This window comes from Ustilago hordei, assembly GCF_900519145.1.
Source record: "Ustilago hordei strain Uho2 genome assembly, contig: UHO2_contig_01, whole genome shotgun sequence".
Taxonomy (NCBI): Eukaryota; Fungi; Basidiomycota; class Ustilaginomycetes; order Ustilaginales; family Ustilaginaceae; genus Ustilago; species Ustilago hordei.
This window is the reverse complement of record NW_024545270.1, coordinates 1,084,659-1,111,193: the sequence shown is the minus strand read 5'-3', so window position 1 is coordinate 1,111,193 and position 26,535 is coordinate 1,084,659. Positions and strand designations below refer to the sequence as shown.

The window sequence follows — 26,535 nt, the reverse complement described above, 5'->3', positions numbered from 1 at the left end:
CTCTGGAGAGAGAGCAGGAGCAGCATCGCTGGCGATGCTGTGAAGAGGTATATAACCATGCTTTCTCATCATCATAGGTCGAGTGGATCCTCATCCACTCTACTCACCATACAACTAGTCAATACTTTAGAAACACAAGTACTCATTAGTTACAGTCAGCATAGCAGCAATCTATCAAGGTTGCTCCTCATCATAGTGTGTGTGTTGTATCACCACTACCTGACGTCCGAAGGCGCCCATAGCAGGTTAGCAGTCCGGATATAGATAGAACTGAAGGCAGTAGTCCACTGCGGTCTGGGGATCACTTCAAGCATCAAGTCAACACACTGGACACTCGTGTTGACACCACCAACCTTATCACCAACACCATCAACCTCATTATCATCAACACCCACCAACCTTATCACCAACATCATCAACCTCATCATCATCAACACTCACACCAGACCTTGGTGTCATCATAACATTGATATTGATCGTGCCGAGCTACCCCTGAATGGAGTGTCCACAGAGGTCAGCCGAAACCTACGATAGTATATACAACGAACACCACCTGTTGCCACTGCACAACTTGATAGTCACCGATACTGAGACAATAGCTGTCGCACAGTTTGATAGTCACCGAGTATCTCGACAGACCGACCTGGGTTTCAGGCGCGAGACCCCTGACAGGCAGTGTTGCATAACCCTTATGCTGAGCAAATGGTAGGAGCACAGTATCAAAGGGGTCAGTGCCAGCAGGGCAAGACAATGCCTAACAGGGGACAAAGGCCCCTCAAGAGGAGCAGGATAGGTGTTGAGGGAAAACACCAACCGAATGTATAAATACTCTCATTCTACCATAGCATACAAGTGGAGGGGCATCCACTCTGAACTCAACTTACTTACTCTATACTTACTCAGTTATGTATCATTGCAATAGCAGTGCTCTTGCAACAACTCTCAATGTGTGTGTTGTATCACCATTAGTCGACAACTGTAGGTGGTGTTCTTCACACTAGCGGTCCAGTTCATTACTGTAGGCAGTGTTCTTCAACACCTGTGGTCCAGTCCCTTGCTGTAGGTGGTGTTGCTCGACACCAGCGGTCCAGTTGGTTATTGTAGGCAGTGATTCACACCAGCGGTCCAGTAACTCCTGTCCTCTGTAGGCGATTAGCAAATCACAGTCCAGACGATGTCCAAGAGCATTATCAACAGTACTACAAACACTCATACTGTAGGGGAGGGTGTATCACCCACTCACCAACAAACAATGTTCATGCTGTGCAACCTCTGAATGGAGTGTTCAAGGTGGTCAGTTGAGACTTACTAGGTGACAACGCTTGGTCACATTTAGGCAAATCATATCGAGTAGTCCTTACTCAATCAACCTCAGTTAGTCTCTGGCACGCGATCGCTTACAGAAGGCAGTCATCCACTGCGGTCTGGGGATCACTCCAAGCACTTAGTCGACACACTGGACACTTGTGTCAATGTCACCAGCAATCATATTCACACCAGCCCTTGGTGTCAGTACAAGTTCACACCATTATTGATCATGCTGAGCTACCTCTGGATGGAGTGTCCACAGTGGTCAGTCGAGATCTGCAATAGCATAAGCTCCATCACAAATTCAAGCGAGTATAGTCATAGGGACACTACTATGGCATAACTTGATGAGAATTGTAATACATCACATACAATCACATATCTCGGCAGGATCTGTAATAGAAGCAGTTCTACTACAGATCTTGGGTTTCAGGCATGCGACCTCTGACAGTTGGCAACAGTGTTGAGTTCAGGTGTGGGTCCCGGTGTGGCATCACAGCCAAGCAATCGATGGCCAAAGTCGTTTGAGGCGAAGGTGGGAGTATTGCCTCTACTTGACATAGGGGGTTCATCTTTAACAGGGTAATGGTGTTGCTCTGCATCATGAACTGAGCCCATTGAACCTTCGACCTTGAAGTTGAGGATCCAAGCTGCATTCCACTCTTTGTTGATGACGAATTGATTGACTCTGATTTGCATTTGTCTGCCAAGTTCGGCTTGGTTTGGGAACAGACCGAGATTGTGCATTCCATAATAGAGTTCACTAACACACTCAATCATTATGGAGAGAGGTGAGATGACTTGCTTGTTATCACCAGTGACGGCGAATTCTAGTAGATTTCCCTCCTTTGGAGCCTTCTGTCACAGGACCGGATGGATGCGCAGGAAGAACTGGTTTCATATGAAGAGGAGTGCAGAAATTGCGGGATCGGGCTAAACAGGAGCCTATGGCAGAGTTCACTGAAGTTGGTAGTAGTAGCAACTCTATGGCAAAACTCATCATGATTGGTAGGAACATGGGTCTTCCTACAGGAGCTGGTAGGACTGGTAGTATCATGCTTGCTACAGAAGATCTCACAGGAATCAGTTTTGGAGAGGCCTCTATCGCCAATAGGGCAAGAGGATGACAACAAAGAAGGAGAGGTTGCCACTGGATGAAGAAGGGGCCTGACTGGATGATGAACTTAAGGCAGACTGGTGGGCAAGATGAGTAGGAGTGTGCATCACCACTCAGATGAAGTGGGACTGGCCCCTGACAGATATGAGGCAGCAAGGGGCCCATCCATCCACAGGAGACAAGGAAAGTGGTGCCAACAAGTAGCATCACAAGGTGGATGGAGAGCAAAAGAGGCATGAGGAGGGGGAGCAGTGTTGCAGGCAACACTGCAAGACAGGTATATAACCATGCTCCCCATCATAGCAAGTGAGTGGATCACCATCCACTCTACACCATACATAACTAGTTATCACTTTAGCATAAGTATACATTAGTTTCAGTCAGTGAAGTTGCAATCAAGTAGATTGCTACCATTGTAGCATGTGTGTTGTATCACTGCTCACTGATGTCTGAAGGCAGTTCATAGCAAACCAGTGGTCCAGATAATGATAGAACTGAAGGCAGTCATCCACTGCAGTCTGGGGATCACCTCAAGCACTCAGTTGACACACTGGACACTCATGTTGGCACCACCAACAATCTCAGTCACACCAGACCTTGGTGTCAGTATCAGTTCATATAAGTTATTGATCATGCCAAGCTACCTCTGGATGGAGTGTCCACAGCAGTCAGTCGAAACCTGCAATAGCAAACCCACTATTACATCTTTGGGCAAGAAAAGTCATAGAGGCTTCTCTATGACATACCTCAATAGAAATAGTAATACACCACACATTACCACATATCTTGACAGGATTCGTAATAGACACATTTCTATTATAGATATCAGGTTTTAGGTGCGAGACCCCTGACAGATCTTTGGCAGCCGTGGAAGGAGATCTTCCATCGGAGCGACGAAGTCATTGTAGAGAGAGTAGTTTATGTCGGACATCATTGAAGGTGAGTTCAAGGATGAGGTAGGGCTTTGATTTGGGCTCATAACCAGATAGAAACTGAAGTTGTTTCGGTCCCAATACTAGCGATTGGGGATAGTCTAAGTACAATGTCACTATTCCATTAAGGCAGAAACATATATTCAATTGACTGAAGAAAAAGGAGTGTGGTGGGAGCCTCAAGCTCCCCACAAGATATATATACAAACTGGGTGGTATACACCAGGTGTGGATACATCCTACTTAATGATGAGGTCTGACAATGAGTGGGTATAGGTTGTACCTGATCTTTGATCTCTGATCAGATCATCCCTCACCTGATCCATCTTGTAACTGCTTATGTCACCCCATATCATTTCACTGGATCATTCCTTTCAGTAGTAATAACGTAACAGTTGGCGGAGCGAACGAACTAAAATTTCAAATGGAAATAATCGAGATGGTCTAACAGATTTATGCATTTGCCAATTTGGTACGCTTTGGCCATGTGGATCTGAGTTGAAATTAGATACACCACTCAGGAGGCCACGGTCAGGCACTCCTTTTAGTCTGATGCTCTATATGTAAAAGGCATGTAATTATGTAAGGAGGTAATGAATAAGCTATGAACATATATACATATTCTCTGCACCTGACTGTGCTCACTTTGTTGAGTCATGCCCATGTGCCACATATCTTCTTTCATAAGTGTTGTCATATCAACATGTCCCCTCCATACCATGGTGTCAATCCTCATGCATAGGCTGCATTAGCTCCCACTAGCCTCACATTTTGCTTGTCCTCCTCATTGCCCAATGCCTTCCCGATTCCCCAATCCTGTGAGCTCCCATTTACTATGTCATGCGTTGGCGATGCTGGTGCCTCTTCAACTATCTGCCACAGCCCGCACGTGATTTTGGATTCTAACTCCACCTAACCTTCCTTCCATCCACTCATCTGCACACACGCTCTCGACACCACATACTTGACGAACCTCGTCAGCGTATCATCGACGCCTGAGTGCGCTCCTTTCTCCAGGACCACCAGCCACACAGCACCCAGCGCTGATCTTCGAACACCTTTCCATCGATAGGAGCATTGCACGGCCATGGACAACTTTCGCAAAATCGACATTGACCAGTACGATGAGGACGTGATTTCGAACGAGGAGCTGGTGGAGCCATATCCCAAGTCACCAGAACAGGCACTATCAGATGCCAAGGCAAAGTCGATCGAGGTTAGGACGTTGATCGGACGGTGAGTTGCATCCACTATCTCGCAGTGGCAGCATGGATCGCGGAGGCAGCAATGCGATCTTTTCAGCTGTTCTCCAGCGTTGCTCGACATCTACTGACACGAACCGACATCCGATGCACCGGGATGAAATACTATACTTTGTCTTTGCACCTTTACAGAGGAGATATTGCAGGAGCATTGGCCCTCATTCTCACAGATTACCCTTACGGACCCAATGTTGTTGAAGCAAAGGTAAGTCGAATCAGCCTCGATCGACTGCTTAGAGTACACTTCCATCAGTTCAGATGCCTCGAAACTCTGTTCAACCAAGCAGTCAGACCGCTTTAGTCTGTATCACCTGCTCACCCATTCGACCTCTTTTTCTCGCTCAACACCCTAACACAGACCATCACATTGCAATCGCTACTGGAGATCGTCAACAGCACCAAATCGAGCGACATCCCAGCTGCCGTCAAAGCGACCTCACTCTACCAGCGTGACGCACTCATGAAGTACCTCTACAAGGGTCTCGAACTCGGCGGCGAAGAAGAAGGCATCAACTGCGCTGTTCTTCTTGGCTGGCATGAACGCGTGAGTACCCAACAACGCATGTACCCGATCTCAGTCTCAATGGGATCGTGGACACTACTGCGGAAGGCAAGAAGCTGACATCAAACGCAATCTCGTTTGCTTTGGTCTGGCATGGACAGTTGACGGAGGTCGCAGGAACAGGATGCATCGTTCGTGCCATGTCGGATCGTCGTACTGTTTAGAGTAGAAGGATGGGTTGTAGACAGGCGGCGTAAGCCTTCAATGTCACTCATGGAATCAACAAAACTCTGTTCAGATCCACATCCAGCCAAGATCTTTGCCTTCGATCTCTTTGATTGCCCTCTCGCTCAACACAGCTGTGTATCGATGGCGCCGAGGGCTTTGGGACAGCTCGATGCGCAAAGCAGCTCAGTATCTGTTGAGGGACGTGCGTCGAAAGTCCATGATCACGAGTGTTGATTGCGATAATAAGCATCTCTAAGTACATGACAATTGCTAGTGTATATATGTGTCTCGGCGTCCTGTGTATATGTGTGTTTCACAAAGATGATGAGGTTGAAGCGTAGCATGGAGATTACAGAGATACCGTGTCGGCTATCCATTGGCCGGTGCTCTAAAGTCCGACAGTCGGCCCGGGTGGCGTGTGTATACCTGAGTAAGCGAAGTTGACGTTCGTGTGAAATCGGAGCCGGATGTAAGCGGTCGCGCGCCTGAAACCTGAGTTTGACGATCCTGGTTGATTTCTGTGAGACTAATTGAGTAAGTACCTTTTGAACAGTTTCTGTAAAAAGAATCAGAAGGCTGCCTTCTGGTGGGGTTTGACTGACTGCCTTGAACACTCTGTTCAGAGGCTATGCAGCATGTCCAAAGAACTAGATTGGGAATGCTATATGATGCAGCCTCCCATAGCAGCACAAGTGTTTGTAGTGCTGCTTGTTGCTTGATGGTATTTGATGATATCTGGACCACAATAAGGTTATCACCTGCAGATGAGAGAGGTACTGGACCGCAGGTGTTATACACCGCCTTCAGTGAACAACTGGACCACAATGTCATGGGACCAGATGAATGCACAGGAAGAACTGGGAACATATGAAGAGACCATGTGTCAGAGGTCGCGCACCTGAAACCTGAGATCGGTAGTTGTATCAATACTATTACAATTGAAGATAACAATTAGTATACGGCGTTATCAGGGTCACGATCAGACTCCCTTTACCACAGCCGTATGTTCTATATAATACTACCATTTTATATAGTGTGGACCTAAATGACAAATGCATATATATATACTCTATTTGCCACTATAGTCCTATCCGAGACAGGACGTGTTACTTCATTCATACTCCTGTGTTGCTATGATACTGGGTGCCACTAAGCTGTCGCCATGGCAACGATCGTGTATCTCATTCGTGCTTCTCGCTTAAGTAAGCCTCCTGCACCTTGGTGTCTCGGCCGTGACACGTGCATCTTGCTTGAGATGCCGATGCATCTTCAACTCCCCCCTTCGGCGGGATCTCCAGCCCTATCATCCTAGCCAATCGTGAGGTGTTGAGACCCTGTAAAGGTTTTGTCAAGACATCTGCAACGTTGTTTGCTGTTCCGACATATTTGATTGCCACATCGCCCTCTTGCACGTGATCGCGGATGAAATGATACCATGTGTCGATGTGCTTTAACTTCCAATGTTTGGCTGGATCTTTACTCACCTGTATGCACCCCTGGCTATCTGTGTATAGCATGGGCCGAACGTCCGTGATCTCCAAGTCCCGGAGCAAATATGAGAAGAACAATGTTTCTCGCACCGCTTCGGAAGCGGCGACAAACTCTGCTTCGACTGCTGACAATGCCACACACTTTTGAACGTGAGATTTCCAACTCACTGGACATCCATACACATATGTTATCGACCCCGAGGTGCTCCTTCGTCCATTTGTGGGGTCAGATGCCCAGTTTGTGTTGGTATACGTCGTTACTGGTGTATCCGAGTGCTTGTTTGTCTCCCCTCCTAAGTGCAACTGATATTCATTCATTTGGTTCAGGTACTTTACCACGTGAATGGCTGCCTTCCATGCACTGTCGATCGGGATCGACATATATTGCGACAATATGCCAACAGCAAAGGCAATATCTGGTTGGGCTGTGTTGGAGACCCATAATAGTTGGCTGACCAACTCTTGATACTTCTTTGCTCGCTGAGGTTCACATCTCTCGCCTCCGGCGACATTCGCTACGCTCAGCATGGGTACCCAAGATTTCTCGTTTGCTCCTCCTAACCATTTGTTCACCATTTCTTTGATGTATGCCATTAGGCCCAGAGATATCCTCCTCTGTCTTCTATCACATGTGATCTTGATACCCAGAAATTCTTTGATCCTTCTGTTGTCTTGCGTCTCCCATTTGTCCATGATCTCTCGCTTAGTGCGGTCTACTTCATCACGACTGGGTGATGTTATCAGCATGTCGTCCACGTATGCTGTGATGATCGTGATCTTGTCGCCTGTCCCTCTTGAGTATAGGCATGGTGCGCTCAGCATGCAATGAAATCCGATTGTCCGGAGATGTGAGTCTAACTCAATGTTCCATTCTCGGCCCGATTGTTTCAGACCATACAGTCCTTTCACTACCTTCAACGCTTTTCCGGGTGGTATTTTGATTCCTACTGGGGGCTTGAGATATACATCATGGTGTATAGTGGAGTTCAGGTACGCTTGCTTTACGTCAATAGAATCTATTTCCCAATCTCGTACTGCTGCGACAGCGATCACCCCTCGATTGGATTGGATGGGTGCTACTGGTGCGAAGACCTCTGTGTAGTCGATGCCCTCGCGTTGAGTGAAACCTCGTGCCACGAGCCGGGCTTTGAACTTTGTCGGCACGAGGTTTGCATCGGTTTTGATCTTGAGTACCCAACGTGTGTCAACGGTGTTTGCACCCTTTGGGAGGTCGGCTATCTCCCATGTGCCCATCGCCTCCAATCCATCCAGCTCCTTTCGCATGGCCTCCTCCCAGTGCTTTCTGTCTTCTCCACTCATTGCTTCATGTATGGTTGGGTCCAGGTTCTTTCTCCGTTCCGGTCGCGTCGCTACGAGTCCAAAGAATTCGCTGTCAATCTGAGTTTCGGCGGTTGATCCTTGTTCCATCACCTCCGCTGTTCCTCCGCTTAACCTTTCTTCCGAATCTGTCTCCATGTCCATGTATTCTTGTAGTGGCCCTTCATCTGTTTCGTCAAATATATTTTCTTTGTTGTATCCTAGATCTTCGAAATTCTCTTCTGTCATCATCACTGGAGGTGCCTTTGTGTCAACCGGTCGCCACTCTGTTCTGTCTGACCAGCACTTTGATTCCATGAATTTTGCTGAATTGCTCCAGAACATGTTCGGATTATAGTCCGGACTGTAGAAGAGCCAGCCCTTTCTCTCTAGACTGTATCCCAAGAAAATGGATGCGACAGCTCGCTGGTCCAGTTTCTTGTTGTCCCGTTTGACTTTGGGTACGTTTACCCATGCCAGACAACCAAACACTCGTAGGAGCTTTAAAGCTCATTCCGGCGACTTGCCAAACATTGCTTGATAAGGGAATTCATTATCAATGCTCGGAGTGAGGTTTATTTTGAAAGCCGCAGCTCTGATCGCGTATGGCCAGAACTTCTTCGGTAGTCTCCTCTGCATTAGCAATGTTCTCATCTTCTCTCCAAGGGTCCTGTTCATTCTCTCTACCCATCCATTTTGTTTGCTGTTGTACCCTACGGTGGTTTGCCACTCTATGCCCTTTTCTAGTGACCATTCTAATGCATCATTGCTTTTCCATTCCGTTCCTTGATCGGATCAGATCGCTTTTAGCTTCCGATCCGTCTGTGTCTCCAGGAACGAAACAATCCTTTTGAGTTGCATAAACGCATGACTCTTTCGTGTCAATGGCTGTGCATACACATACTTGCTATGATCGTCAACCAGCACCAATGTGCATGTGTACTCCGTCACGTGGGACGAGTCTATTATTAGATCGACGTGGATAAGATCCAGGGGCCCTATGGCTCTTTCGCCGCTACCTTTCCCCATCTGAGCGCTTGTGCTCTTGGATCGTACGCACTGCTCACATGTCAGAGCAGTGTTTGGATCCAATTTCATGGTATGCTTATCTTTTAACTTGCTCGTGATCGCCTTAGCTTTATCTCTTCCTGGGTGTCCGAGATGCTCATGCCATAGTTGTTGCTTTGAAACTTTCGGCTCATTCTTAATATGCTCGAACTCCTCATCAACACCTTCAAACAATGGTGCTGATGTGGCCATTGCACTTTCTTGCCATGTGTCGCCTCGGAACTCCAAAAGTCCTCACTCGCGATTCTTTGCAATCTTAAGTGTCATGCCGTTTGTTAGAAAAATTTGACTGCCGGTTGTGTCCAATATCACTCGTGCTCCTTCATCTGTTAATGAATTCGTTGACAGAAGGTTAACATTAAGGTGCTTCACATACAATACATTTTGTAGGGAGATTTCCCCGTAATCTGTTGATATGCTTGCATCTCCTATAGCTGCCGCTTCCAAGACCTCGCTTCCGGTGGTAATTATCCACTTTCGGCAAGTTCTCGGGTGGATGAGCATGCTGTAGTCGTTCACCATATGATAACTCGCCCCCGAGTCCAAGATCCAATGAGCTGTTTCTTTTGTGTTCGAGGGGTCTTGCCATTTCAATGGGAGGGTGAGGGAGCACCACACTTCCTATTTAGGTTCAGCGAGGGGGGAGTCTTTGGGAATGGTGACCAAGGCGTCGCATTGACTAATACCATGTCCCAGTCGCTTGCAGATCCAGCATTGGATTCGGCGTGGTCTGCCTGCGTTCCTCGAGCTCGCGTGGCTGTTGTTGGCTTCGGCTTCGGTCTCTCCGGCCCGTTCGTTTTGATTGTCGTTGCTGGCGGTTCTAGCACTGGCTTGTTGGGGGTCGATCATTTGTGCGGGGACGCTCTCAACAGCGGTCTGCCGGATACTTAGTGCGGTGGCAAGGGTGTTGAAATCGATTTGATGAACGGTGGCAACCGTCTCCTTGTACACTGGATGCCGGATCGTGCATTTCTGCAGAGCCGAGAACAATGTATCATCGGCAAATGGTTTGCCAAGGAGGCTGCTTTCAGTCTGTATGGACCGGATCTCTTGAATTAGCTTTCTGGCATCCAAGTGAAACATCTTTGTATCATTGAGCTGCGAGATGAGCGCAAGTCTGTGAGACGTCTTGGTGGCTTCATTCGTGAGACTGTTTTCGATCTTTCTCCATACTTGGTTGAAAGTAAGGTACTCCTTGATTACATCTAGAACGAGGTAATTTACATTGTATTCCCCGGTAGTGTCAATTGTTCCATGCAGGGCATTGATTAAAGCATCATCGAGGGAGCGGCTCCATTTCGGGTGCTTCTTGTCGTATGTTCCCTCGAGATGTTTCATCGCATGGGGCACGGATCGGAGGAAAGATTTCACGTGAGCACTCCAGCTATAATAGTTTCGTGACGTGAGCTTTGGCACGGGTTCGAGGAGCTTTGCTAGGGTGCGAAAGTTATATCGCTTGTCGCCATCATCAAAGTCGGAGTCAGAATTGGTGTCTTCGTCGGCTTCATTGTTGATGGCCTCCGGCTCGTTCTCATTCGTGGCATTATTGTCGACCCGAACCTGGGTGTTCTTGCCCTTTCTCCTTCCTTTGGTCCTCGTTTCGGTGTCTTCTACCATGGTTGTCGACGAGTTTCAGTTAGCTCGGTGATAGCTTCTTCAGACTCTTAATCAATTGAAGATAACAATTAGTATACGGCATTATCAGGGTCACGATCAGACTCCCTTTACCACAGCTGTATGTTCTATATAATACTACCATTTTATATAGTGTGGACCTAAATGACAAATGCATATATATATACTCTATTTGCTGCTATAGTCCTATCCGAGACAGGACGTGTTACTTCATTCATACTCCTGTGTTGCTATGATACTGGGTGCCACTAAGCTGTCGCCATGGCAACGATCGTGTATCTCATTCGTGCTTCTCGCTTAAGTAAGCCTCCTGCACCTTGGTGTCTCGGCCGTGACACGTGCATCTTGCTTGAGATGCCGACGCATCTTCAACTATTACCGATTCTGTCGAGTTATGCGACAGTGCTTGTGGTATTGCGATTTTTCACAAGATATGCAGTAGAGCCTTCTCTATTATTTTTCTCGCTCGAATCTGTAGTTGTGATGATGCTATTGCAGATTTCGACTGACCACTGTCAGACACTCCGTCCAGAGGTAGCTCAGCACAATCAATAACTTATGCAAACTCGCTGATGACACCAAAGGTCTGGTGTGAATATGGATTGGTGGCGTCGACACAAGTGTCCAGTGCATCGACTATGCTTGAGGTGATCCCTGGACCACAGTGGACGACTGCCTTCGGTTCTATCAAGATCCAGACTGCTGGTTTGCTAAGAACCACCTTCGGATGTCAGGAAACAGTGATACAACACACGCGCTTCGATGAGAAGCAATCTATTGATTGCAACTTAAGCTGACTTGAAAACTAATAAGTACTTATGTTTCTAAAGTATTGACTAGTTGTATGGTGAGTAGAGTGGATGAGAATCCACTCGACCATTAGTGATGAGAAGGTGTGGCTTTTATACCTCTTCGCAGTGTCGCCCATGTCACTGCTTCTGCTCTCTCTCCAGAGAGTACCTTCTGCATCGAATACCTCACAGGAGTCTCCAATGAGGCTCCTCCTCCTCATTGCGCCATCCATCTGTCTTTCCTGAGCTGTGCCAACTCCATCGACACTGCTTCTCCTCTTTATGTCTTCCTCACTGGTTTTCTCTTACACTGCTCTCCTCCCTGGGACCAGCGACAGACCCCCTTTATTCCTATCTTGTGTGCCCCTGAGTGGTAACCAGCTGCATGCTCCTGAGCTAGGTCCCCTCTTGGCGGTGCTTGGTCCCACTACTTGCATGTGAAGCTTCACCGCACTATCATCCTTACCACTGATCTCCGCAGAATCCGTGATAGGATCTTTCCTACTACTGATCCTGGTGGGATCCGCCATACCCTTTCTTCTATCACCGATCTCAGTGTAATCCATAGTACCATCATCTCTCGTGCCAATCTTGTCATTGTAGTACTATCCTTCCTTTTGCCGATCTCAGTGAGATCTGTCATAGGACTGGCACTACTACTGATCTCAGTGATGTCCATCTCAAATCCCACGATCCACCTGATCCCTTGATCCCTGCGCTCCCTTCATATGAATTTGATGGATCTTCTGGCCTCTGTGCATCCATTCCCATGACATTACCCCCCTTATAAGAGCCAAGCTCCGTTGAGGCTAGCCTGTGTCATGTCCGTGTTCTGTTCTCCCCCCCCAAACACCCATCTTGGTCATTGCCATACACCTCTTTCGACAGCATGACCAATCTCCCATACCAAACCCATTCGTGAGCAGCTGTGAATGCTCCTCCCCCTCCTCCTCGTCGTCGTCGGATCATTGTCTGACTACATCCTCACGAGGACTCGGCTCCTGCAGCTGAGCCTCCTGCTTCGCACATGCCAGCCTGCCTGGTCAATCCTCTCGCTTCCCCGGTGGTTCCTGCTTCTCCACTGGAGCCGCTTTTCTTGGGGATGGATGACGACACTGTCATCTCTGGACATTCGGGGTCCCCCCCCCCCCCTGCTCTCACTGTGCCTGCCCGGGCAGGCGAAGATTATTCCCTGGCATCGCCTCCTCGTCCCGACCTTTATGAGGTGGATGCCCATGGGCCTCCTCGGGAGCTGACAACTCCTGAGCACCAGGCACTCTGGGAGGCCAAGTTGGCACGAACACCAACTCCTCCTCCAATGGCCGACGAGGTCATCGACTCGATCCTGGATGCCCCTTGACAGGGCACTCCCGTTTATCGGCTGGAGGTTCAGCCGTTGACGCCCCCTCCTTGGTGGAGGAACTGTCAAACTCCTCCACCCCCTCCTCCTGATCACCACCTTCCAATGAATGGTGAGATCGCTGGTTGGGCCGAGAGATTCGTCGTTGCCGACGTTGTGGCCCGGATTGCGGACCAGCACTACCCCTTGGATTGGGATGTGCCTCATGGTTCGATCCCTGAGCACCACTTGCATTGCCTGGCCATGTTGCACCTGACTGAAGGCTGCATGCCATGGCCTAGTTGGCAATGCCGTCAGTGCTTCAACTTGGGTATTCCGTGAGTTCCTCCCTTCTTCCCCATGTTTACCCTGGTCCAACTGATACTGACCCTCTTTTACTTTACTTCCTACAGTTGCTTTGCTTCTGTGTTCACCAACCCATTTGGTGAGCGCAACCGAATTCCCCATGCTTGTACGCACTGTTACCTTGCTGGGTTGGGTCACTGCGAGCATGATATTCCTGCCCATCCGGGTATGGAATATCCTGGCGATGGGACCCCCAGCCTGCAGCCACAGGGCTCGCATCAGGCAGAGCAGGCCCACTTGACCATGGCAGGTGGAGATGGTCCAGGTCTTATTTGTTTGGAAGAGTGAACTTTCGACCCTGTCATGACTGGTGGTTGGGTGACTGCAATGCGGGTGGTCTTCCATCTTTGCCGGCTGGGATTGGTAAGTTCTATTCTCCGGGCACTCCAACTCTTTGTTGAGCGTCATGACCAATTGTACTCTGAGCGCCAGCCTCATGAGTCAGTCACCGAGTCTGGCAGTCCTCCAGACCCTAATGATGAGTGGGTGGCCCCCACCGAGGAGGAGCTGGTGATTCGTTTGTCTCTTGCTCCTCCTCCTCCTCCTTCCTCCTATGTCGACATGTAGCGACATGTCACATTCTGCAATATCGACGCCTCTTGTCCCTGAATGAGTCTGTGTCCTGACCCCTGTGGTGTCACTTATGAGCCTGGCTGTTGATTACCATGCTCTTGAACCCCTCCTTGTATGTTGAGAGTAGTATTTCAGATCCACTTCCTGAAATCTGCCATACCACTAGTACTGTGACAGATTTCCGCATAGTCTGTAATAGCACCTCTACTCTCGCATTTTCTGCTCAAATCTGCTCCAATTTCCTTCTTACCGTGTAGTCTGTAATAGTGCCTATTCTGTCACAGATTTTGCTCAAATCGGTTCTAGCTCCCTTCTTACTGATTTCTCCTTTTCCTCGTGCTTGCTAGTCTTGTCCCCCCGCCGACGCCTCATACTCCTGGATGAGGTCAGGGCAATTGAGATTCGACACTGGTTCCCAAGAGGCAGCCTCTTCTGGGTACTCTCTCCAGAGCACCTTATATTTGGTCATCCTGTTGTGTGAACATTTGCCAATAAGTGCTTCGACTTCAAAATCGAGATCCTCCTCTGGTAGCGGTGGTATGATTGGTTGTTCCAACCATTGAGCTAGGGAGCTCGTTCTTGCTGGTTCAAGCAAGGACACATGAAACACATCATGTACTCTGAGGCTGGCTGGCAACGTGATCCTATATGCTTGTTGGCCCACCCTTTCCTGAACTGGGTAAGGTCCTGCAAACCTAGTGTCAAGTTTTGGCGTTGGTCATCTGGTTTTCCAGTTTCGGTGATTGATGTAAACCATATCGCCCACCTTAAACTCGATGTCTTTGTGTTTTCGGTTGTACTGTTCCACTGTGCAATGTTGTGCTTCCCTAATCTGGTCCTGGAGGTACTTGCAGCACTCTTTTCCATCGACTAGGAACTCTGAACGATCTGGGTCGTTGACTCCCAGCCACTGAGGAATGTCAGGGTGAGCCTTCAGGTTCCAACCATAACAAGTGAAGAACAGTGAGATGCTGATACTATTGTGGACTGTGTTGTTATACACAAATGCTGCTGTCTTGAGCAGCTCAGCCCAATCGTTCTGCTCATAGTTGCAATACATTCTCAAGTACTGCTCTACCACCTGGTTGACCCTCTCAGTTTGTCCATCAGTCTGTGGATGATAAGCTGTGCTGAGGGAGTGCTTAGCACTTATGCCCTTAGTGAACGCTTTCCATGCCTTTGAAATGAACTGTCTTCCTCAGTCAGAGACCATATGGTCCAGATAACCAAAGTGTCAAACCATGTACCTCCAAAGTAGTACAGCAGTTTGTGTCGCCATGACTGTCTTATGAGTTGGTGCCAAGATAGCATACTTGGTCAGTCTATCGACAATGACCAGGATGGAATCAAACCCCTTTGACACTGGAAGGCCCTCAATGAAGTCCAATGATACTGAACCCCATGGTCTGTCTGGTGTGGTGAGCAGTTGGAGCAAGCCATATGGATGATGGCGAGGGGCTTTGTACCTAGCACAGACAGGGCAGCTTGCAACATAGTCAGCAATCCAAGCTGTCATGTTGGGCCACCAATAGTGCCTCTGGGCCGCTCTGATGGTGGCATCTCGTCCCACATGACCGGCGGTGATGCCATCATGGCATTGGGTCATGACCATGAACTGTAGATGTTCGACAGAGAGGGATTGGCCATCCACTTCCTGAGCACTTCGTGACTGGCGGTCATTGGTTCGTCCAGGCATTGTTACCTTTGGTAGAACCAATCTTCCCCCACTATGCCATAAGTCATCTTTGGTCTCGAACGGCTTCTTGGCATGTATCTCCTGTAGCTCTGGGTCCAAAGGCTGAAAAATCTTGGTCAGGTCCCTGAGTCCTTTCGTTGCTATGGTATCCATCGTGAGCATGGGAGCCGCCAATACAGACTCATTCTCTAAGTCTGTTGGTGAGACCGATTCCACTGAAATCGGTAGTATTGTGCTTGTTATTACATTTTCCGCTGGAATCTGTCGTAACCCACTTCCTATTTCAATGCCAGATTCCACCTTTTCGAACACCTGAGAAGGCAGCAGTTGCTGCACATTGTGTTCCTGTTCTTCACCGATTGGTTGCATGTCAATTCGTCTAGTGAGGGCATCAGGTTTGCCTCCCTTGTCTCCTGGGTGATACTGCAATATGAAGTCAAAATCTGCTAGTAGTATGGCCCATCGAGCTTGTCATCCCGTGATACGATGCTGTGACTTGAAGTATTTGAGCACTTCATGATCTGTAAGGATGACCAACTGACTCAGCAGTCCTGCTAACATGTGCCACCATTGAGTGAGACAAGCTACCACTGCTAGAAGTTCTTTATCATGAATTTCATAGTTCTTTTCAGCCGAGGACATCTTCCTGGAGTAGAATGCTACCAGATGCCAACATCCTTCATGCTCTTGTTTGAGCACCCCGGCAATGGCGAAATCACTTGCATCTGTCTCCAGCCTCGTGGGAAGGTGGTAGTTAAAATGCTGAAGCACTCCAGCTGTCATGAACGCTTGTACGAGCTTGTGAAAGGCTTGTTGAGCCTCTTCTGGTAGCTCAAACTTCTTGAAGCATTCCGTTGGTTTCACCAGTGATGTTAACAGCTTGGCGATTCGTGCGAAGTGAGCTATGAATTGTCAGTAGAAGTTGGCAAAGCTGAGAAACCATTGGATGTCATGGATTGTCTCTGGCATTGGCCATTCCTTCACGGTTCGCACCTTCTCCAGGTCCATCTCAATCCCAGTCGGGTTGATGATGTACCCCAGGAATTCCACTGTGGTGATGTGGAACTCACACTTGGACAGCTTGGCAAAAAGTCGATTGCTCCATAATCATGTGAGGACTTCTGTGACATGCTGTACATGTTCTTACTCCATACTGCTGAAGATGAGGAAGTCATCTAAGTACACCACCACATAAACTCCAATGATGTCCTGGAAGATGTGATTGATGAAGGACTGGAAATGAGCTGGCGCATTTGCCAGGCCGAAGGGCATTACCAGGTACTCATAGAGTCCCAACTGTGTGCCAAATGCAGTCTTCCATTCATCTCCTTTTGCTATGCAAATGAGATTGTAGGCCGCTCGCAAGTCTAGTTTCATATAGACCTTTGCCTTCCGAAGTAGGAATAGCTGTTCCTCAATGAGGGGCAACAGCGCCTGATTCTTGAGGGTGATCTCATTCAAGCCACGATAGTCCACGCATAGTCTGAGACCTCCATCCTTCTTGGGTACGAAGAGCACTGGTGATCTTGCCGGGCTCTTTGAGGGCCATATGAACCCCTTTGCGAGGTTCTCATCCAGGTACTTCCATAACTCAGCCATCTCCTTGGGTCCCTTGAGATACAGCGGACCCTGGGGTGGCTTACTATCCTCCATTAACTCAAGATGGAGGTCATGTTTGGTATGGTGGGGCAGCTTATCTGCTTCTACCTCATCAAACATGTCCCAAAGATGTTGATATGGCACCAGTATTTCTTCCACCGATACCTCCTTATCAATCTCGACTTCCATTTCTATTCCCTTGTCATCGCCAGTAGGTACAAAACCAAAAGCTGGGAGCGATGATGGTGGGAGGTCCAAGAGTATGACCCCGATGGGTCCATCTTCAAGGGCTGCCTGTATCAGACTTGCTGCTGAAACATATTCGTTACCATGTATGGTTGGACATGTCGTTCCCTTGTCATAGGGGCCCGTTACTACCGACTTCGGCGAAATCGGTAATAAGTTGTCTTCTGTAGCGAGTGTCAGGGGTCTCGCGCCTGAAACCCAGGTCGGTCTGTCGAGATACTCGGTGACTATCAAACTGTGCGACAGCTATTGTCTCGGTATCGGTGACTATCAAGTTGCGCAGTGACAGCAGGTGGCGTTCGTTGTATATACTATCGTAGGTTTCGGCTGACCTCTGTGGACACTCCGTTCAGGGGTAGCTCGGCATGATCAATATCAATGTTATGATGACACCAAGGTCTGGTGTGAGTGTTGATGATGATGAGGTTGATGATGTTGGTGATAAGGTTGGTGGGTGTTGATGATAATGAGGTTGATGGTGTTGGTGATAAGGTTGGTGGTGTCAACACGAGTGTCCAGTGTGTTGACTTGATGCTTGAAGTGATCCCCAGACCGCAGTGGACTACTGCCTTTGGTTCTATCTTGATCCGGACTGCTAACCTGCTATGGGTGCCTTCGGACATCAGGTAGTGGTGATACAACACACACACTACAATGAGGAGCAACCTTGATAGATTGCTGCTATGCTGACTGAAACTAATATATACTTATGCTGAAGTGATAACTAGTTATGGTGAGTAGAGTGGATGAGGATCCACTTGACCTATGATGATGAGAAAGCATGGTTATATACCTCTTCTCAGCATCGCCAGCGATGCTGCTCCTGCTCTCTCTCCAGAGAGTACCTTCTTCATCGAGTACTGCTCAGGGGCCTCTCCTGCTTGGCGCCCCTGTGCCTCTTGAGCTGTGTCGACTCCTTCAACACTGCTCCTCCTCCTCATGACCTGGTGTCGACTCCTTCGACACTTGTCTCTCGAGCCCCTGAGTGGTAACCATCTGAGCTTGGTCCTCTTTGTGGCTGTGCCTGCTCCTTGAGCTTGGTCCTCTTCGTGGCTGTGCCTGCTCCTTGAGCTTGGTCCTCCTTATGGCTGTGCCTGGCCCTCCTCGCATATGGCTCGGTCCTCCTTTGCATGTGAGTCTGTAGGAGTCCATGGTCTCCATGGAGACTGCACTATGACCATGCTCTCTACTGCTGTCGACTAGATCTTCGATACCTGTGCTCCTTCCATATGAACCAGCGACCCTCCTGCTTCCTGAGCATTTAGGCCCATGACAGCGAGCTCATTTTTTTGCTCGCTTGTTACAGCAGTTTTTGTCGAATTCTGTGATAGTTCTGCCACTACGATCGATTTCGTCGATTTCATGTGTAAAGCCTCAGCTACCGCTTTCTCAGGGGGCCGCTTCGGGGGTCGCTCCTGTCCTTGGGGCCTGAACTCTAGTTGCCCCGTATCCCATCATATGGTTGGTTTGAGCCTTCTAAGTTCAGTGAACCCTAATATGAGGTCATAGTCAGCCGTATCGGCTACTGATACGTTGACTACACCTAAACTGTGGTCACCAATAGCAACCTGTATGCTTGCAGCGCTATTGATGACGAGTTGGTGTCTGGTGACACCATGGATCGATCTTGTTTTTGAGGGTTTTGTGGGTATTTGGTGCCTGCTAACAAAAGAGTCTGAAACTATGGACAAACCGGCGCCAGTGTCAGCAAGTATACGAGCTGGGTGGTCTTGGACCATCCCGGAGAGCTCCAATACCGCTTTTCCTCCACTGGTAGAGAAACATACCTTACAATCTTGATATATACATAGCGATGGCGAGGAGGTTTGTAGAGCCATGCACACCATCAGTGCATCGCCCCACTGTCGTTTCCCTCATCGACATTGTCTTTGGCCTCCTCATGGTCGGTGTCCATGGGTGGCTGGTATGGACTGAAATCTAAGTCCTTGGACTCGCCCGTCTCGGGACTACCCATTTGTCCATCTCCTGAGTCAGTGGCTCCTTCCCTGAAGAGGTCTTTGGTGGTTATCATGACCTTTGGGCCCATGGTTCATGGGCCCAGGGAGTCCACCTTCTTGCTTGGACAGTCTCTGGCCCAATGACCAATACCTTTGCACACATGGCAAGTGCTGCTGCTTAATGCAGGGTTCCCTTGTTTCAGACCCTGGACAAGCTGGTGGGGGGGAAGGCGATTGGTTGGTCGATTAAGGTTCCCTGACAATGTCTGTGCCAGCGGTTGAGTTGGAATGGTCTGTGCCGGTTGTTGAGTGGGGTATGGACCTTGAGCCAGTGGTATAGGTTGAGCTCCGGGATTTGGTCGCGATGGAATGGCACTTGGGTGCCGGGCAGAGGACTGCTGTAGCAGCATCCTTTGTCGGTCAATCTCTTCAACCTCTCGATACCATTCCCACCTCTTCACAGGTGGGTTCCACTCAAACTTCTCCTGGAGGCTCCGTGTGAGGCTGCCTCTGAACAAGTCTATGACCAATTCATTGTCATCTAGGTTAACCTGTCCTTCTAAGTCTCTGAACCGCTCGACGTGGCATGTGGCAGCACCTGGTGCATCACTCATGAGCCGGAGAGCCAACAGTTTGTTGTAGGCCTCCATTCTGGCATTCCGAGGATTGAACTGTTCTGTCAGGTGCTCAGTGAAATAATGCCAATCATTGAACAGTCTTCCTTCTTGGCCTCTGTCGATGCAAAGCTTGGAAGTCCACCATTCGCGAGTGCTCCCTTCCAATTGAGCACCCATATGATTGATCATCCTTGCTTGCTCATAGACCTGGTTGAATTTGAACCATGCCTCAGCCTCGAGAATGAAAATCTCAACATCTCTAGGATTGAACTTGGGGAATGGAGTGGTGACCAGCTTGGAGCGCAAGAGACTGGGGTCTCCAGAGGTGCTCGCATCATCCTCTTGGTCAAAACCATGAGATTCTGCCCTTGGCCGGTTGTATGGATCCACATGGGGCCTGAAGTATCTGGGCCTGGTGGGTAAGGCGTACTTGTCATAGTTGTTGACTGGCGGTTCGCTCGGTTCCACAAATGATACCACCTGCCTTGGATGCGATGCTGGGGATGGTGTGGGAGAGTCTCCCATCATCCCTTCCCTAGCCTCTCGATCTTCTGGGTGGGAGGGCTCAATCGCCTCCTCTCCACTCAGATGAGCATGGTGTAGTTGCTCTTCGCATTGCCCTTGCCTGGTAAGCTCCAACTGGGCTTCCATTAAGGAGAGTAGCCTCTCGAGCTTATCATTGAGGCTTTCGTCCATCATGTTGATCATGGGGTGCTGCTTGAATGATCCACTCTAATGTCAGAGGTTGCACACCTGAAACCTGAGATTGGTAGTTGTATCAATACTATTACCAATTCTGTCGAGTTATGTGACAGTGCTTGTGGTATTGCAATTCTTCACGAGATATGCAGTAGAGCCTTCTCTATTATTTTTCTCGCTCAAATCTGTAGTTGTGATGATGCTATTGCAGATTTCGACTGACCACTGTCAGACACTCCATCCAGAGGTAGCTCAGCACGATCAATAACTTATGCGAACTTGCTGATGACACCAAAGGTCTGGTGTGAATATGGATTGGTGGCATCGACACAAGTGTCCAGTGCGTTGACTATGCTTGAGGTGATCCCCAGACTGCAGTGGATGACTGCCTTCGGTTCTATCGAGATCTGGACTGCTGGTTTGCTAAGAACCACCTTCGGACATCAGGAAACAGTGATACAACACATGCACTTCGATGAGAAGCAATCTATTGATTGCAACTTAAGCTGACTTGAAAACTAATAAGTACTTATGTTTCTAAAGTATTGACTAGTTGTATGGTGAGTAGAGTGGATGAGAATCCACTCGACCATTAGTGATGAGAAGGTGTGGCTTTTATACCTCTTCGCAGTGTCGCCCATGTCACTGCTTCTGCTCTCTCTCCAGAGAGTACCTTCTGCATCGAATACCTCACAGGAGTCTCCAATGAGGCTCCTCCTCCTTGTTGCGCCATCCATCTGTCTTTCCTGAGCTGTGCCGACTCCATCGACACTGCTTCTCCTCTTTATGTCTTCCTTGCCGGTTTTCTCTTACACTGCTCTCCTCCCTGGGACCAGCGACGGACCCCCTTTATTCCTATCTTGTGTGCCCCCGAGTTGTAACCAGCTGCATGCTCCTGAGCTAGGTCCCCTCTTGGCGGTGCTTGGTCCCACTACTTGCATGTGAAGCTTCGCCGCACTATCATCCTTACCACTGATCTCCACAGAATCCATGATAGGATCTTTCCTACTACTGATCCTGGTGGGATCCGCCATACTCTTTCTTCTATCACCGATCTCGGTATAATCCATAGTACCATCATCTCTTGTGCCAATCTTGTCATCATAGTACTATCCTTCCTTTTGCCGATCTCAGTGAGATCTGTCATAGGACTGGCACTACTACCGATCTCAGTGAAGTCCATCTCAAATCCCATGATCCACCTGATCCCTTGATCCCTGCGCTCCCTTCATATGAATTTGACGGATCTTCTGGCCTCTGCGCATCCATTCCCATGACACCATGCACAGTGATTGTGGATTGGGCAAAGAGAGAGTTCTGACAGAGCTCAGTGAGATTGGTAGGATTGAAGGCTCTATGACAGAACTCATTGGAATTGGCAGAAGCAAGGTCTTACTACAGAGTTTGTCAAGATCAGTAGTACCATGCTTGTACAACAGATCTCATGGAAACTGGTTCAAAGATGCTGTCATGGGCCTGGATGCGCAGGAAGCAGGAAGACCCATTAGTTCATATGAAGGGAGTGCAGGAATCGAGGAATCAGGCAGATCATGGGATTTACAGAAGAATTCGGTGAGATCGGTAGTAGACATGGTTCTATGACAGATCTCATTGAGATCTGCAAGAACGAAGTTGTTATCATGAATCCCACCAGAATCGGTAGTAAGCATGATCATATGGCAGATTCCATGGAGATCAGTGATACGGATGTTTGTATGACAATTCACATGTGAGGAGGATCAAGTGCTGCCAAGACGGGGACCAAGCTCAGGAGCATGCAGATAGTTACCACTCAGGGGTTCACAAGATAGGAGTCAAGAGAACCGTTGCTGGTTGAAGGAAGAAGAGCTCTGTCAAAGACACTGGCAAGTAGGTCATGAGGAGGAGGAGCAGTGTCGAAGGAGTCGACACACAGCTCAGGAGGAACAGGAGCAGTGTGTCATGGGGGGGGGGGATGCGCAGAAGCTAGAAGATCCATCAAGCTCATATGAAGGGAGCACAGGAATCAAGGGATCAGGCAGATCGTGGGATTTGAAGCAGAGTTCACTGAGATCAGTAATAGTACCAACTCTATGACAGATCTCATCGAGATCAGCAGGAAGGAGGATAGTACTACAAGCCCAGGATCAGCTCAAGGGAAGATGGTACTATGGATCACACTGAGATCAGTGATATGAGAGGGGGTATGGTGGATTCCACCAGAATCGGTAATAGGAGAGATCCTATCACAGATTCCACAGAGATCAGCAATAGGAATGGGCATACCATGAGCTTCTGTGGGGGGGAGCGGGACCAAGTGCCACCAAGAGGGGGACCGAGCTCAGGAGCATGCAGCTGGTTACCACTCAGGGGCACACAAGATAGGGGACTGTCACCAGTCGAAGGAAGGAGAGCTGTGTAAGAGAAACCAGCGAGGAGGACAGAAGGAGGAGGAGCAGTGTTGATGGAGTTGGCACAGCTCAGGAAAGACAGACAGGACAATGCAATGAGGAGGAGGGGTCTCATTGAAGACTCCTGTGAAGTACTCGATGCAGAAGGTACTCTCTGGAGAGAGAGCAGGAGCAGTGGCACTGGCACCACTGTGAAGAGGTATAAAGTCATACCTTCTTGTCACTAGTGGTTGAGTGGATCCTCATCCACTCTATACACCATAACAACTAGTATTACTTCAAGCAAATAAGTATCATTAGTTCACAGTCAGCATAGTAGTAGTCAACAGATTGCTCCTCATCAAAGCACATGTGTTGTATCACCGTTTCCTGACGTCCGAAGGCAGTTTGTAGCAAACCAGCGGTCCGGATAACCATAGAACTGAAGGCAGTCATCCACTGCAGCCTGGGGATCACCTCAAGCGCTAGTCGACACACTGGACACTCATGTCAACGTCATCAATCCATACTCACACCAGACCATTGGTGTCACATCAAGTTCACTTAGAGTCATATCGTATTTTGATCGTACCAAGCTACCTCTGGATGGAGTGTCCACAGTGGTCAGTCGAAATCTGTCATAACATCAATACAACTACAGATTCCAATGAGAAAAGCGACAGAGATGGCTCTGTCGCATATTTCACTAGGAAACGTAATACCATTAGCACTGTCGCATAACTCGACAGAATCGGTGATAGTATCAATACTACTACAGATCTCAGGTTTCAGGTGCGCGACCGCTGACACCCATGTGGCCAATCCCCTTGCCTCTCCAGTGGCTCTCTCACCACTGGAGCCTCTTTCCTGGGGATGGATGACGACGCCATCATCCCCAGTCCCCCTCCTTCTCCTTTCCTGGCCCCCATTCCCAACCTCATGGGGAGCGACTATTCTCCAGCTTCCCTGGAGATCGACATGTATGAGGTGGATGCAAGACATCCTGCAATGGAGGTGATGACTCCAGAGCATCAAGCAGCATGGGAGGCTGAGCTGGCTCGCTCTCCCACTCCTCCTCCTACAGCTGACGAGGTCATCAATGTGGTCTTGGACACCCATCAACCAGGCACCCCTGTTTACTGGCTGGAGGTTCAGCCATTAACACCCCCTCCTCACTGGGTAGATCATCAAACTCCTCCCCCTCCTCCTCCTGACTGACACCTTCCAATGAATGGAGAAATTGCTGGTTGGTCCAAGAGGTTCTTTGTTGCCGAGCTCATGGCTCAAATCACTGACAGGTACTTTCCTTTGGACCAGGATGTGCCTGCTGGATCCTTGCCTGAGCATCATCTGCACCGGTTGGTCATGCTGCACCTCACTGAGGGTTGCATGCCCTGGCCCAGTTGGCAGTGCTGCCAGTGCTTCAACCTGGGTACTCTGTGAGTTCATCTTCCTCATTCTCTTCTGAATCTTCTGATACTGACCCTTCTTTTGCCTTTCTCAGCTGTTTTGCTTCAGCCTTCACCAACCCATTTGGTGAGCACAACAGGATTCCTTGTGCATGTACCCATTGCTACCTAGCTGGCTTGGGTCATTGTGAGTGTACAATTCCTGCCCATCCAGGCATGGAGTATCCTGGTGATGGGACTCCTAACATGCAGCTGTGGGGCTCACATCAGGCTGAGCAAGCTCACCTGACCATGGCTGATGGCAATGGCCCTGGTCTTGTTCATTCCCAGGAACAGACAATTGACCCAGTCATGACTCAGGACTGGGTGACCACAATGTGCATGGTGTGGCACCTACACTGCCAGGAACTGGTAAGTTCACTCCTGTGGGCACCCCAGGTATATGTTGAGCACCATGACCAGTTGTTCTCTGAGCGCCAGCCTTATGAGTCTGTGATGGAGTCTGGTGGCCCTCCAGACCCCATCAACTTATGGGTGGAGCCTATGGTCAATGAGCAGTGGACTTGTGCAGCCCTTGCTGCTCCCTCCATCCCCTCTGGCTATGTTGACATGTAGTGACATAGTTGCAATTCTACTGTAGTTTCCTGTGATCACTTTGAGTCTGTGTCCTGACCCTTGTGTGGCCACTCCTGACCTTATTCTGTTGGTCACTTCATTCTTTGTCTCTTGTGTGTGTGAGAAAGACCACCACCTCCTATACTTGTTGTGAAAAATTTCATAATGCCCCTTCAACTACTGATTCCCATGTAATCTGTAATAGTGCATCTTCTCTCACAGATTTTGCTCAAATCGGTTTTAGCACTCCTGGTACCACTTTCACTTTCACTTTCCTTTTCCCCTCTCATTCCACCTGTTCGTGTTAGTCCCTTCTCCCCCCCGACGCCTCATACTCCTGGATGAGGTCAAGGCATTTGAGGTTCGATACCAGTTCCCAAGAGGCAGCTTCTTCCAGGTACCCCTTCCATAGAACCTTGTATTTGGTCATCTGGTTGCATGTGCGTTTCCCAATGGGTGCCTCAATTTTGAATTTGAGCTCCTCATCTGGAAGTTGTGGTATGACTAGTTGTGCTGACTGTTGGAGTAATGAGCTTGTTCTTGCTGGTTTGAGCAGAGACACATGAAACACATCATGGACTCTGAGGTTTGCTGGCAATGTGATATGATAGGCTCAGTGGCCCACTCATTCCTGGACTGGGTAAGGTCCTGCAAACCTGGAATCCAGTTTCAGCATGGGTTGCTTCATCTTCCAGTTCCAGCAATTGATGTAGACCATATTGCTGACCTTGAATTCAATGTCCTTGTGCTTCCAGTTGTATTGGTCCACTGTCCAATGTTGTGCCTCTCTGATCTGCTCTTGGAGGTACTTGCAGCACTCCTTGCCATCAACTAAGTACTCGAAGTGACCAGGATCATTTACTCCTAGTTGCTGAGGTATGTCTGGATGGGCTTTGGGGTTCCATCCATAACATGCAAAGAATGGTGAGACACCAATGCTATTGTGGACTGTGTTGTTGTACACAAACACTGCAATGTCAAGCAAGTCAACCCAGTCATTCTGTTCATAGTTGCAGTACATCTGTAGGTACTGCTCTACCACTTGATTGACCCTTTCTGTTTGTCCATCTGTTTGAGGATGATAAGCCATGCTGAGTGAATGTTTGACACCCATCTGCTCAGCAAATGCCTTCCATGCCCTTGAGATGAACTGCCTGCCTCAGTCTGAGACCATTGTCAGCGGTCGCGCACCTGAAACCTGAGATCTGTGGTAGTGTTGATAATATCACCGATTCTGTCGAGTTATGCAACAGCGCTAATGGTATTTCGATTCCTAGTGAAATATGCGACAGAGCCTTCTCTGTCACCTTTCTCATTGGAATCTGTAGTTGTATTATCGTTATGACAGATTTCGACTAACCACTGTGGACACTCCATCCAGAGGTAGCTTGGCATGATC

The 26,535-nt window shown here is 48.7% G+C and overlaps 10 protein-coding genes across 10 annotated transcripts; 4 read left to right on the top strand and 6 right to left on the bottom strand.

Annotated features, from left to right (window-relative positions):
• Positions 1–1,737: 1,737 nt before the first annotated feature.
• Positions 1,738–2,088, bottom strand: UHO2_00349 (uncharacterized protein; the record flags this gene model as incomplete). Its single annotated transcript, XM_041556968.1, has 1 exon — positions 1,738–2,088. One exon carries the CDS (start codon positions 2,086–2,088, stop codon positions 1,738–1,740), a length of 351 nt encoding a protein of 116 aa, XP_041412902.1.
• A 2,356-nt stretch (positions 2,089–4,444) lies between these two features.
• Positions 4,445–5,345, top strand: UHO2_00348 (uncharacterized protein; the record flags this gene model as incomplete). Its single annotated transcript, XM_041556967.1, has 4 exons — positions 4,445–4,593; positions 4,752–4,824; positions 4,978–5,163; positions 5,283–5,345. The coding sequence occupies 4 exons, from the start codon at positions 4,445–4,447 to the stop codon at positions 5,343–5,345; spliced, it is 471 nt and encodes a 156-aa protein (XP_041412901.1).
• A 1,185-nt stretch (positions 5,346–6,530) lies between these two features.
• Positions 6,531–8,501, bottom strand: UHO2_00347 (uncharacterized protein; the record flags this gene model as incomplete). The annotated part of the gene is made up of 1 exon (XM_041556966.1): positions 6,531–8,501. The coding sequence occupies one exon, from the start codon at positions 8,499–8,501 to the stop codon at positions 6,531–6,533; it is 1,971 nt and encodes a 656-aa protein (XP_041412900.1).
• Positions 8,502–8,951: 450 nt separating this feature from the next.
• On the bottom strand, positions 8,952–9,416 carry UHO2_00346 (uncharacterized protein; the record flags this gene model as incomplete). Its single annotated transcript, XM_041556965.1, has 1 exon — positions 8,952–9,416. One exon carries the CDS (start codon positions 9,414–9,416, stop codon positions 8,952–8,954), a length of 465 nt encoding a protein of 154 aa, XP_041412899.1.
• Positions 9,417–9,845: 429 nt separating this feature from the next.
• UHO2_00345 (uncharacterized protein) lies at positions 9,846–10,841 on the bottom strand (the record flags this gene model as incomplete). The annotated part of the gene is made up of 1 exon (XM_041556964.1): positions 9,846–10,841. The coding sequence occupies one exon, from the start codon at positions 10,839–10,841 to the stop codon at positions 9,846–9,848; it is 996 nt and encodes a 331-aa protein (XP_041412898.1).
• Positions 10,842–12,677: 1,836 nt separating this feature from the next.
• UHO2_00344 (uncharacterized protein) lies at positions 12,678–13,643 on the top strand (the record flags this gene model as incomplete). The annotated part of the gene is made up of 3 exons (XM_041556963.1): positions 12,678–12,980; positions 13,014–13,327; positions 13,403–13,643. 3 exons carry the CDS (start codon positions 12,678–12,680, stop codon positions 13,641–13,643), a joined length of 858 nt encoding a protein of 285 aa, XP_041412897.1.
• Positions 13,644–14,646: 1,003 nt separating this feature from the next.
• UHO2_00343 (uncharacterized protein) lies at positions 14,647–18,092 on the bottom strand (the record flags this gene model as incomplete). Its single annotated transcript, XM_041556962.1, has 6 exons — positions 14,647–15,117; positions 15,169–16,047; positions 16,213–16,526; positions 16,695–16,723; positions 16,772–17,715; positions 17,802–18,092. The coding sequence occupies 6 exons, from the start codon at positions 18,090–18,092 to the stop codon at positions 14,647–14,649; spliced, it is 2,928 nt and encodes a 975-aa protein (XP_041412896.1).
• A 1,427-nt stretch (positions 18,093–19,519) lies between these two features.
• Positions 19,520–20,743, bottom strand: UHO2_00342 (uncharacterized protein; the record flags this gene model as incomplete). Its single annotated transcript, XM_041556961.1, has 1 exon — positions 19,520–20,743. The coding sequence occupies one exon, from the start codon at positions 20,741–20,743 to the stop codon at positions 19,520–19,522; it is 1,224 nt and encodes a 407-aa protein (XP_041412895.1).
• Positions 20,744–23,985: 3,242 nt separating this feature from the next.
• Positions 23,986–24,330, top strand: UHO2_00341 (uncharacterized protein; the record flags this gene model as incomplete). Its single annotated transcript, XM_041556960.1, has 1 exon — positions 23,986–24,330. The coding sequence occupies one exon, from the start codon at positions 23,986–23,988 to the stop codon at positions 24,328–24,330; it is 345 nt and encodes a 114-aa protein (XP_041412894.1).
• A 100-nt stretch (positions 24,331–24,430) lies between these two features.
• Positions 24,431–25,136, top strand: UHO2_00340 (uncharacterized protein; the record flags this gene model as incomplete). The annotated part of the gene is made up of 4 exons (XM_041556959.1): positions 24,431–24,551; positions 24,631–24,708; positions 24,736–24,932; positions 24,960–25,136. The coding sequence occupies 4 exons, from the start codon at positions 24,431–24,433 to the stop codon at positions 25,134–25,136; spliced, it is 573 nt and encodes a 190-aa protein (XP_041412893.1).
• Between the last annotated feature and the right edge of the window lie 1,399 nt (positions 25,137–26,535).